This window comes from Pongo abelii, chromosome 5 (assembly GCF_028885655.2).
Source record: "Pongo abelii isolate AG06213 chromosome 5, NHGRI_mPonAbe1-v2.0_pri, whole genome shotgun sequence".
Classification (NCBI taxonomy): Eukaryota; Metazoa; Chordata; class Mammalia; order Primates; family Hominidae; genus Pongo; species Pongo abelii.
In genome coordinates, this window is record NC_071990.2 from 111,275,362 (window position 1) to 111,288,029 (window position 12,668).

The window sequence follows — 12,668 nt, forward strand, 5'->3', positions numbered from 1 at the left end:
GAAAATAAGACTCAAGTTCCAAACCATTTTACAAGTTGTAAAATGTAATCAATTGTGTAGTAAGTTAGAACTACCAATTCACAAAGACTCAAAATTATAAGCTGAATGTGATAAACTAAAAACACAAGATTCTTAATTTTATAAAAAGTTCCACCTCAGGGGTCATTTATTTTTAACAACTAGGTACTCAAGCATTCAGCACAGAATTTACATATATCTTTTTATTACTATTTCACTAGAAAACATAAGTCACAAAGAATCAAACACACTTCTATCTAGTGTAGGAAAAACAAAAAATATGTTAACATACATCTTCATAAAGTGAGCTATAAGAAGAAAATTGTTAATATTTCATAAATCAAAGACTGCTAACATATACATTATTAAGTATCTAGTGCCAGTTCAAAAGTGTACAGGTAATGGAATTATATCTGAGCAGGTAAATGGAGTTCAAAGAACCTCCAAATTCATTTTTCTCTTTTCTCCTGAGATAAAGTTATACATTTCATTAATTATAATGTTTGATAAATCTTTAAAAATGTTTCACTAAATATATTAATTCAATGGATATTCTTTACCCATTCATTTTATTTGTTTAACAAAGAAAATTGAGCCCCTACTATTTGTTAAACTGTCAACTGACAGTTTACTGACAACTTTGGATTTATGACAATAAGCTGCAGGTCAGTTTCTCTCCTCAAAGAACTAAGAAAAACCATGACTTTACTGCATTTACCCAAGTGACAGTGACAGCTAAATTTTAATTCATTTAAGAAAACATTATAAAACCATCAAATTCTCAAAAACGAAACCATACAATAGTAACTTTAAACACACTTTAATAGTCTTATCTATATGAAGTTTTCTCACAAAGTAACCAAAACCACTGTTTTGGTAAAAGTGCTAATAATATAATCTTTTGATAGTAGTCCAATAAGGAAATCACAAGGTACTATGTACTGTGATAATGAAAATCAAACACTTGGAAAAGATATCTTAAGTTATTCCTAAAATAAAGCAAAATGTATAATTAAATATAGTCTTATACAATATTAAAACTGTCTCTGAATATATGAATATTTACAAACGTGAGTAATAAAGTTACTCTATAGCATACCTTATAAATGATCACAACTATGTATTTTGGATTTTAACACCTGCAAATTTTTAACAAAAAAGGCCTTAATATTTTTTGAATATATTATTCTTCACTAACTTAATTCAATATTCTACTTATTATCAAGTCATAATTTTTGTTTACTATTAACTATTTTATCTATATGTTTAACTATATGTAGGTATTAACTGTAATAACCTTTATGTCTGCAATTATTTAAAACCCTTGATAGATGAGAAACATTGTTCAGTTCAGAGGCATACCTCTCCAAAGCAAAAATCAATGTTCATCAGCCATTCTAACATGCCATGGAAAATCCTGACATTTTTTCATTGTATTTTTCACAGAAATTTTTTTATCATTCATCAGCTAAAAGATTTAAATTTTCTTTAAAAGGATTACAAAAACACACCTTTCCTGAATTTATGCACACTACCCACTAAATATTATCTCCATTTACATATAAGGAAACCAAGGCACAAAGGTGTCCATTTTGTAAATTGCAAGGTCATTTCCTAATCAAGCAATTAATCCTACACCATCAACTTATATTATATGTGCGCCACTTCCAAGTGCCATAAAACAATTACTATACCTTAAAACTGCCTCTGCAATGGTTATATGTGATTCTCTTTTATCAAAAGGGTTAATGCAACAAGCTTAAACAAGGAAAGATGGAAAAGGAAAATTATAAAAATACAACACTTACTTTTGATAGTGAATCATTTATTTTTAAATAATGAGATGTAAACAGTTTTTAACATAGAAATCAAGTAACCAACAGTTGTTTCTTATATTTGCAAAAAAAAAAATTCATCCTTTAGGTAGATCATGCAAAACTGAAGCCTACTCATACTTGTAGATTTAAGTTAGAAAAAAAAAACTGGATTCTAAAACAAGTAATTAAATACATGATATTGCAAAGAAAAAAGTGAATAAAAAATAAAATCAGATAAATTAGGGAATGACTGATATGATGGTTAAAATCCTCATCTTAAATATTAAATTATTCCATTCAATGGAAGGCAACGATTAGTAATGACATATTCTGCTGCTGAAAAACGAATACAAAACTTTTCTTATTCAAAACTTCCGAAATTTTATATCAAATACTTCATTCAAATATTCAACATAAACAAAAATGCTTCCTAACAGAAACTTAGAGCACAAAGGATAAACTGTTCCTGAGAGTTCAAATTGAGACTGCATTTCTAATTATGATATAATGCTATGAACAATCAGAAAAATGAATGTTACCTACCATGCAAATTTAAATTTAAGAACATTAGACGGATTGAATAACCAATAAGTCAATTACATCAATTAGTGAACAGAAAAAAAGACCTTAGCTAATCGTGAATCTAACACCAAAGAAAAAATTTAAGTCGAATCCACCGCACATCTTATTATATAGAAAAGGAAATGATTAGAGTAAGTCGTATTTAAGTACCTAGTCTAGCTGGGGATCAATTAATTAATCGGTTATAGGGCAGGTCGCGAATGTTGAGATCGGATGTGCTTTCTTTCATCGTTATTCCAGTTCATCATCCGCAAGTGCAAGAGAAGGTGTCAGAGTACCGAAGCTAGGGGGCATGCTGTAGCAAGGGGAAAAGAAAAATGGGAAAGGTGCAATGGATGCTGCATAGTTGAATAATTATCTGGGTGGCACAATGGGCGAGTCCTGCCGACATGAGCGCTGAGTGAGCGGCTCCGTAACTCTGCCCGAGGCAGCCCCCATGAACAGGCACCAGAAGCCACAGCACCGCTTCGCCTCTCCTTCCAACGAAGAAAAGGATGCCCGCACTCGCTTTACCGTTATCTCTTTAGACACCGACTCGCGGAGCAAACACGCAAACGCACGAGCTCGCTTTACTGAGCCCCGGGCACGTAGGGCGAGCAGGGGATTCTCTGTAGCCCGGGGCTACCGCCTCCCCCGGAAAAAGGCACGGGGCGGACGGCGGGCGCGGGTGGGCAGGGAAGCCTGGGCGGTGGCACCTCAGGTGAGACCCGCAGTCTCTCCAGCGAGAGCAGCCCCGGGGCGGTCCCTGCAGCCGAGCCCCAGGCGCGCCCGCCGCCGTCTCCCTCGGCACCCAGCCCCGCTGGCGGGTGGGCGGTGGGCGCTCGGAAAACCCGCGGATGGGGGTGGGGGCCGGGGCGGGGGAGGCGCGCCCATCCATCCCCGTCACCTTTGCGGGCCACACACCACTCGGTCTGCTCCGGCCAGTAAGGAAGAGTTCCTCTCCCAACACCCCCTCCCCGAAAAAAGCAATTCCTCAGGGACTCGCGCTCACCGTGAAATCTTGGGGGCTCTCGCCTTACCCCTTCTTCATGCTTCAGCAGCGGTCGCCGGTCCCCCTCGGCTCGCGGGACTCCACCTAGGGCCCCCAGGAGGGTCGGGCTCTGGGGCGGAACCCGCTCAGGTCAGCGGCCGAGGCGCCAGGCCACAGAGAACGCCGCCTGGGGCGCCAACCGGCCGCCGGACCCACCGTGTGCTCGACGCGCGAGTGAACAACACCGCCAGCTGCGGTTCCCCCCGCCCCCTCCCCGCGCGAGACGCTCCACAACCGGGCGCAGGGACCCGCGCCAGAAGTAGGGGGACGGCCGGACTCTTTCCGACTATGGTCCCATCCTTGCCCCCCGCCCCAGGAGCTATTCCCGGCCAGTCAGAGGTCTCAAAACTTCAGATTCTCACTTTCCTCTTCAGCCTCCAGTGCCCAGGTGCAGCCGAGGTGGGAAACCCAGCCTCCGCCCACTCCCCCATTAGTGGGGCCGAAGCTCGCTCTTCCCCCCTTTCCTGAGGTTCTGTGGTATTGCCCAATCCTCAGTTTGGGGGAGGGGGACGGAGAGAACACTGCTTGGCTAGGGAATGAGGGAAGATGATAGCCAATTGAATGGAACATCCATTCGGGGGCGGGGTCAAAGAGGGACACGCCCCCTCCCCGCCCCCTCGTGCCAAACTACACTTCCCATTGTGCCCTCTCGCGCTTCCTGCCGCGCTGCACGCTGGGAGTGCAGGACCGCGAGGCCTCAAGGTATTTTGGAACTCGTATTCTTTAGTCAACTAGGTCCTAAAAGTTATAAGCTATTATAATTCTCTCTTTTTCCCTAGATAAACTTTTTTAAGCTCTCACTTCGACAGTAGTTATTCTAATAATAATTAGCTTATTGTTTCAAAATGTAACACATTATTTCTTAGCAAAGAAAGTTAATGATGTGTTCCATCGCAATCTGTCAGGACCTGGGAGCCTCTTCTTCCGCCCTGGCAGGGTCTCCACAGAAGATTTGTTGCCGTCATGTCGGCTGCGATTGCAGCTCTGGCCGCTTCCTATGGTTCGGGTTCAGGGTCCGAATCGGACTCGGACAGTGAGAGCAGTCGGTGTCCGCTGCCAGCCGCCGACTCCCTCATGCACTTGACTAAATCGCCTTCAGCAAAGCCGTCTCTAGCAGTGGCAGTGGACTCGGCTCCGGAGGTGGCAGTTAAGGTAAGCACTTTTGCTACTAATGCGGTGTGGGAATTGTTGGCTTCAGCTCCAAAACTGCCAGCCGCTTGTTAGGTACCGGGTTACCTCTTTCTCAGTGCTCAGAGGTAATTTGCCAACGTTTGAATTTCTTCTCCTTCCCACATGCATCCTCGGGAGAAGCAGAATTGGAAGTTCGGAATAGCCCTCCGATGCTCTCTGCCCTTGCCTCCCGCCATCAGAAAGCAAGTGGAAGGAGGGGGTGAAATTTGAATTTGTGGATTAGGGACATAGCCTGGAAAGTGCAGATGTAATCTCGGAACATAAGTGAAATTAGATCAGAACTTCCCCAACTAGAGTATTGTGCCTTCACTTGAAGAGAGCAGTGGCCTCGATTTGTCTTATTTTTGAAGAGCTAGGTTCTAATCCTGGCACCACCACTTATGTGAACTTGGACAAGTTATGCAGCCTCCTCTCTTTCCTCACCTGTACAGTGGAGATCATTTTCAAAACATCTGTCTACATGAGAAGATGAGTGTGAAAATTGAGTGAAATTACACAAATAAAGCATATATAGCACAGAGCCAACTAGTGAGAGTGCAGTAAATGTTTTATGATTGTGTATGTTAATACAGTGAGAAAAAGGCCTTGGATTTGAGAAACAGCTGCATGATCTCAATGGAGGAAGCTGATTAATAAGGCAAGAGTTTCCAGGCAGAGGTGACAGGCAAGCCTGAGAACGCAAAGAGCCTAGTGGGTTTGAAGAACTGAGGAAAAGCTGATGTGTCTAGAGCCTGATGAGAGCATCTACCAATTGGTAGTGTAGGCCTAGAAGAGCCCAAGGTAGGTGATCAGCTCAAGATGTGAAGAGGGGAGGCGGTGTCCAAAAATTCCCTTGTATCATGTCCCCAAGTCTAGTTTAATGACTTAAGAAGTGTTTTACAGGTTTTTAACAAGCTGTATGTGAATTTTACTTTTTAAAAATGGACATCTGTCATGAAAGAATGCTTAGAATCCTCCTAACTTACTATCAAAACAAGACTTTCCAAACTTAAGCCCCTCCAGCAACTTCCTGAGTCTTCTCCTTTCACAGCTCAGCTTTTTGGGGCTCTCTTTTTGTCTTCGTCTCATTTTCTCCTCAACCCAATGCAGTCTGGCCCTATCCTCTTGGGAAACTACTGTCTGTGAGTCATGTCCCAGGCCTTCCAGTTGTCAAGTTCAACCATCTGACTTAAATGTCTGCATCAAATGACACTGTTCATTAGTTCCTCTTTCTTGAAACTTTCTCTCCGTTTCGCTTCCATGGGGCTCTACTCAGCATTCTGTTCCAATTATTTTACTCTCCCTTTTCAATACTGGTGTTTCCCAGGACTCTGCTCTTAGTCCTCTTTGCATTCCACATATTCTCCCATACCTTCAACCTCAGTCTGTGCTGCTTCTAGCTCAAGGTGAACACCGTGAAATGGTTAGCACAGGCTCTGGAATTAAGACTGTAATTCAAATCCTGCCTCCAGCACTTACCCACCTGGGGACCTTGGATAAGTTACTTAAATGCTCTGTACCTAATTTTTGCTGATCTGTAAAGTAGGAATAACAGTAGTACCTATCTAACAGAATTATAATAATTGTCATAAAAGATGTAAAGCCCTTTTAACAGTGCCACATAAAATGAACACTAGTTAAATGCTTGCTATCCTTTTATTTCCAGTTCTATCCTCCTTGCTAGCTTACGAACTTGAGAGGTATATAAAAATCTCCCACTGTAATTGTACATTTGTCTCTTGCAGGTTGGCGCTCAGCCACCTCCAATTCAGTGTGTTGAAAAATTATTTTCTTTCCCTCAAAATCCACTTCTGTTTTTCCCATTTTGATCTGTCATCCCACAATCCACCCACTAGTTCAAGCTGAGAACAAAGGAGGTATCCTTTTCTCTTCCTTCTTCCTCAGCCCCTGAAGCTAGTCATTCAATTGACTCTAACATTGCTGTTTCATTAATTTCTCTCACGTCAACTCCTTCCTTGCTATTTTCACTGGTGCAGGCTTCATATCTTCCTTATTTCTCCCAGGAGTTATTCTTTTCTTTCTCTTTCAGCCTCTTCTTTTGGGTAGTGGGTCCTGTCCACTTTAACTCAATGATATTCATCAAATCTCTCTCTTCTGCTGCCACTGTTTAGTTCAGATTCTCATCTTTTCTCTTCAGACAGTTGTAGCCTTCTAACTGATCTTTCTACTTCTTCCTTTCTTGTCTCCCAGTTTTATACCGCATTCTTTTCTCCACAGTGCACTTAGAATGATCTTTGTAAATTCCACTTGCATCGTATCACTTCCCTGCCCAAAGACACCATGTTGTCCAATGGGTGATTTCTTAAGTTTTTTTTAGTAGCATGTGAGGCCTGCTATTCTCCCATGCTGAACTCTTTACAAAGCCCTGAAAGCCGAATTTTCTTTCTTCCTCTGAAGATTTTGCCCATGCTAGTCTTTCTGCCTGGAAATCCCTTGCCTAGTGCCTCCTTCCCCTACTCCAAACACTATGGTCCTTCAGTCTCAGTGCACGTTTCCTCCTATTTTACGTTAGCCCCTTTATCATATCTTAACTATAGCACTTAGCACATTGCTGTGACTTGTTCATCTTTTTCTTTCCTCTGAACTGCGAGACCCTGGGGTCCAGAGACTGTTGTATCCATTCGTTTGTGTCTCCAGTGCCTAGTACACAAGATTAGGGAAGTGTATTTGGTAAGAGAATGGAATGAAAAAGAAAGTCTTGTAAAAGTATGCACATTAAGAATCAGAATTTTAGAGCTGGACAGGCAGTGGCAGGGATGGGGGTGTTTGTCTAGAGCTCACTTAGTGCAATCATGAATAAATAAGGAAACCCAGGAGGAAAGGTTGCATAAGGTACCAGAGGTCCATTAGAGGTAGAGCTGAGGCTAGTCCACCCAGTGGTCTGGGTTCTATGAGAGAGTAGAGGGCATTGCTCATTGTTAGTTTATGAACCAACACTTGTTTATATGAAGGGAAAACAAACTTATACATAGTAAATATAATGATTGCAAATGATTGGAAAATTGGAAAATGACCAAGGGAGATGTGAAGCATGCAAATATATTCATCTGTAGTTGACTAATTGTATTATGATTAATAGCAAGCATTTTGGCAGAGAATACATTTTTGCAGCGTTTTTAATCCATGTTTTTTCTGAGCTGTTTCCTGCAGTTGAGTATCTTTTCATATGTTATTGGTGATTTAATTTTTTTTCTTTTGGAAGCAACTATAAGGTTGTCATTTCCTTTTGATTTTTAGAAGATCTTTACATATTCTGGATACTATCCTTTGTCAATTGTGTGTGTTGCAAAATTTTTTTCTTTTCGTGACTTGTCTTCTCACTTTTCCCTGTTGTTTACAAACAATTATTTATATAGTCTGTGCTTGTCAAATTATTCCTTTATGTATTGTGGTTCCTGTTGCTTGTTTGAGAAATCCTTAACTCATAGTCATGAAAATATTCTCTTGTATTATCTCTTGAAAGCTTTTCACGTTCATTAATCCATATGAAATTAATTTTTGTCTATAGTGTGAACATTCTTAATAATATGGCTTGATAGGTGATAGGGCAGTTCCCTTGCCCTTTTTTGTTGTTCAAGAATGTTTTGGCTGGCTCTTCTTGGCCCTGTAATTCTATATACAGTTTAGAATTAACTTGGAAAGTTCTACTAATACCCAGTTGGGATTTTGTTTGGGAGTATATTGAGTCATAGGTCAACTTGGAGGTAACGTTATATCTGTTCATTTGTTTAGGCCTTTTTTTAGTTTTGTTTTTTTTTTCTTCCGAAGTTTGTAATTGTCTCCATATCAAAATCTTGTACAGTTTTATTGGAGGTATTTCTAGGTGGATCTTATTTTTATGCTAGTAATAAATAGTATTGTATTTTTCATTTAACTTTCTAACTGATCTTACTACTTACATAGCCATATCAGCTGCAAATATGACAGTATTTTTTCTTTCTTTTAATCATTATTTCTTTTATTTATTTTTCTTGCCTTGCCATGCTTACTACCACCTCCAGGAAGATCTAAAATAAAAATAAAAAGGATGTACCAGGCAAATTTTAACCAAGAGAAAGCTAGCACTGTTTGTGTTAACATCAATAAAAATAGACTTTAAAGCAGAAAGCATTACTGGAGACAAAAGAGTCACTTCATCATGATAGAAGGTTCAGTTCACAAAGAGATATAAAACAATTTAAGCTCAAAATATTTAAGCAAAAATTGACAGAACTACAAAGAGAAATGGACAAATATACAATTATAGTGGGAGATTTTTATATACCTCTCAATAATTGATAGAACAAGTAAAAAATATCAATAATGGTACAGAATATGTGAACAACAAAATTAGCAAACTGCATCTAAAGGTCTTAGGGAACATGGCACTTAGAAACACAGAATGCGTTGCACTGGAAATATTTTGAAACATTGAAACGTAATGAAACATTTTTAAAATGACCGTGTGCTAGACCAGGGATTGGCAAACTTCAGTAAAGGGCCAGACAGTAAATATTTCAGGTTGTGCTGGCCTTGTGTAGTTTCTGTCACTTCTTTCTTTCTCTCTTTCGCCCTTTCTTTTTCTTCATCTTTTTTTCTTAACCCTTTAAAAATACAAATACCATCCTTAGCTTGTTGGTACAAAAAAGCAGACCATGGCCTGGATTTGGCCCACACACTGTAGTTAGCCACCTCTGAACTGGAACATTAGTCTCAACAGATTTAAAATCTTGTTACTGTATTCTCTGACCACAGTGCACCTAAGCTAGAAACTAACCACAAAAAGATAGCTATAAAATTTCCATATTTGAAAATTGTGAAATTGCACTCCTAAGCAACTGTACATCAGAACATGTGAGGTGCAGCCATGGCAGTTTTTTTAAAAGTATAGTCATAAACACATATCACAGAAAAAAAGAAAGGCAGAAAGTTAGTATGCTAGGCATCCATTCTTTTGGATTTTTAAAATCATTACATTATCTCCCTGTGCTTGTTTTAAGTCATGCAGTCAGTTTCTATTCTTTAAGTGGTTACCCCTAGAAAGCATAGCACATTCGATCAGTACTTTCACCTTCTACTGAACAATGCGAGAACCTTAGAACACTTGAATTTTATTCACATCCCCTGTACTCCTACTTTAGCTGTTGTTGTCTGGTATAATACATGCACTTACATATACACACACATCCTCCACAAGATGATGGTGAATGATGATGATGCTTACATCTCATATGCAAGATACCACTTTCTGCGTGTAGCACATTCTTTAGAATGTTCTTTGGTGAGGATTGACTGGTGGCAGATGCTTTCAGTTTTAGTTTGTCTTTTAAAAAGTTTTGGCTGGGCGAGGTGGGCAGATCGCCTGAGCCCAGGAGTTCCAGACCAGCCTGGGCAACATGGAGAGACCCTGTCTCTAGAAAAAATACAAAAATTAGCTGGGTGTGGTGGCGTGCGCTTCCCAGCTACTTGGGAGGCTAAGGTAGGGGGATCGCTAGAGCCAAAGAGGCAGAGGTTGCAGTGAGCCAGAATCACGCCACTGCACTCCAGCCTGAGAGACAGAGTAAGACCCTGTCTCATAAATAAATACATACATAAATAAAATGCTTTCATTTAACTGTGTTTCTCAAAGGATATTTTCACTGGGTCGTTTCCTTAGCTGGCAGTTTTCTCTCAGCACTTTTAAGATATTCTACTGTCTTCTGATTTTCATTGTTACTGATAAATCAGCTGTTGGTATAGCTGTTTCTCTTTGAAAGTGATTTTCTTTTTTCTTTTGACACCTTTTAAGACCCCCACCCCATTTTTTTGAGATATGGTTTCATTCTTTAGTTTTATTATAGGATACACATGTTTGGATTTCTTTTTATTTTTTCTGTTCAGAATTTGTTGGATTTCTTTAATTGTGGATCAATTAGTTTGGAATGTGGACCTTTGGACATTTCTTAGCAGTTGTCAGTTCTTATCACTTCACATGTTATTTTAGTCCCATTCTCTCTTCTCTTCTGGAACACCAATTACACATATTCGTGTTCTCCAGTATATGTATGACAATGAGTATTTTCTGGATAAAAATTTTTTTTTTTTTTTTGAGATGGAGTCTCACTGTCTCCCAGGCTGGAGTTGAGTGGTGCAATCTTGGCTCACTGCAAGCTCCGCCTCCTGGGTTTACACGGTTCTCCTGCCTCAGTCTCCCTAGTAGCTGGGACTACAGGCACCCGCCACCACACCCGGCTGATTTTTTGTATTTTTAGTAGACACGGGGTTTCACCATGTTAGCCGATAAAAATTTTTGAATGCAGCATTGTAAGGTTTTGCACTTTAGAAATCATGCAGTGGACCCTATTGGATTGCAAGAGTTGCTTATTAAGTGACTTTAAGGTTAGAAAAACAAAAGCAGATCTGGCTTTCTCTCATTTCAACCAGTGACTATGTTACTTCCCCCCAATATATTCTTTGCCTTAGCATAGCCAACTAAAGTAAAATAAAAATTCTGCCTCTAATTTTGAGGCATATTTTTCAGTTTTTTCATGGGTGGTATTTCTTATATTTGTGAGCTTCAAATGGACCACCTTTTCTCTCTGCAATCTGTTAAGAGCCAAACTCAGAGGATATCTTTATCTGAAGTTCTGTTCTTTTATACCATTCACCTAAATTCTTCTGTTAGGAAGTTTAGTCATTTCTATTTTCTGGGAGGAAAAAAAACTATGCCATAAATTGATAAGTAACTTATAATAACAATATTTGTGATCCGCTTTACAGTTTACATGGTGTTTTTATGTCTCTTTTCTTATTTGGGCACAGGAAGAAATGTGGAAAAGACTAAAAAGTGAATATTACCCAGTTGTATTCTCAAATTACTTTGAATCAACAAAAAGATAAACTATTTAAACTTATTTGACCCACAGGGTGCCCTTCACTTACTGCGTTTTAATTTTTGTGGATAATTGAAACTGAATAGAAATTATTTGTTATTCTGTGGTAATTCCAATTGCATGCCTAATTGGTATTGAGCACCTCATGGGTATTAAAACAAGGTTGTGGTATTGTCCAAGTTTTCTAATTAAATTTCTGTAAAATAACAGCCCTTCGTTTTCTTGAGGGTTGTTCAATTTGTTCTATAATTTTAGCAGGAGTCAGAAACTGGGACTTATATTTTTTATTGGTTGCCAGTGTTGCTTATATAAACAGTAATTTCTTAAATTGTACTTTGCATTTAAAAATTGATGTATCATGATACTCTTCAAAATAATTTCAATTTGGAATATTTTAAATACCCTTAATTGGAAAGATCTCATATCCCATATTATAAAGTGGTTCTAGCAACTATACACTATAAAATCATGTGGGAAGATATGAATGTGGCTAAGCCTCATGTTATTTTAAGCAGTTTGTCACTAGGGGTTGAATATTAAGCGGGAAAAGCATTTAATTTAGCTTTTATGCAGTTTAAGCAATTTGTTTGTAACATGTTAACTTTATAGTACTGAGTTTGCTATTGGGCCATGTGCAAGATAGTATCTTTCATCAGAGAAGATTCTAGTGTTCATTCTAGGGTGATATAGATAATATTTGTCATCTTTTCAGTGGCCTAGCATTTGAGACCCCTTTCTTAAGGGTCTTAATGTGAAGAACATCCCTGTTCATCACCCATCTTCAGAAGCTGAAAACCCAGATTATTCTAATTCAGCTCCCTTTCAGCTAAGGCTCAGGACTGTTGGGTGGGTGTATCTGTTGGGCTCAGCCAAACAGATGCACCAACCTAAGCTTTCTAATCTGAAATTATCCACAAAGAAGCCAGGAAAGAGGACTTAAACTGGCAATGGTGGTCAATGTTTTCTAGTTTCTCAGGCCAGCAGTTTCAATAGCAGCATCCAGTGGTAGCCATAGCAGTTTAGTAGTGGTGTTCAGTCATGGTAAACTATTATCCTCACTGGATGGGTTCTGTGATGATTAATTTTGAATTGTGATTTCATCTATTAAATGTATACTGACCCTTTATTTCTGCCTACTTGTCGAAGCTGATTTTCCACACTTCCTGGTAATTCTAAGAG

General features: G+C 39.4%; 2 protein-coding genes across 20 annotated transcripts in view; one reads left to right on the plus strand and one right to left on the minus strand.

The window, feature by feature from the left end:
* Positions 1-4,081, minus strand: part of WASF1 (WASP family member 1) — a 78,944-nt gene extending 74,863 nt beyond the window's left edge. For 2 of the 18 annotated variants that reach the window (XM_063724698.1, XM_063724690.1), the window contains exons 1-3: positions 3,810-3,980; positions 3,409-3,517; positions 2,568-2,712 (exon numbers count right to left, since the gene is read on the minus strand). The gene's annotated coding sequence lies outside the window, so the exon portion shown is untranslated. Of the gene's footprint in view, positions 1-2,567; positions 3,229-3,408 lie in introns of those variants that run through there. The other 16 variants (XM_063724697.1, XM_063724701.1, XM_054556930.2 and 13 more) reach the window with 13 other exon arrangements.
* The window catches only part of CDC40 (cell division cycle 40), a 51,768-nt gene continuing 42,942 nt past the window's right edge, over positions 3,843-12,668 (plus strand). Inside the window, exons 1-2 of one of the 2 annotated variants that reach the window (XM_024248241.3) lie at positions 3,843-4,149; positions 4,353-4,599. In XM_024248241.3, coding sequence (XP_024104009.1) covers positions 4,411-4,599 — 189 coding nt within the window. In that variant the 5' untranslated portion in view covers positions 3,843-4,149; positions 4,353-4,410. Of the gene's footprint in view, positions 4,600-12,668 lie in introns of both variants that reach the window. The other variant, XM_054558002.2, reaches the window with a different exon arrangement.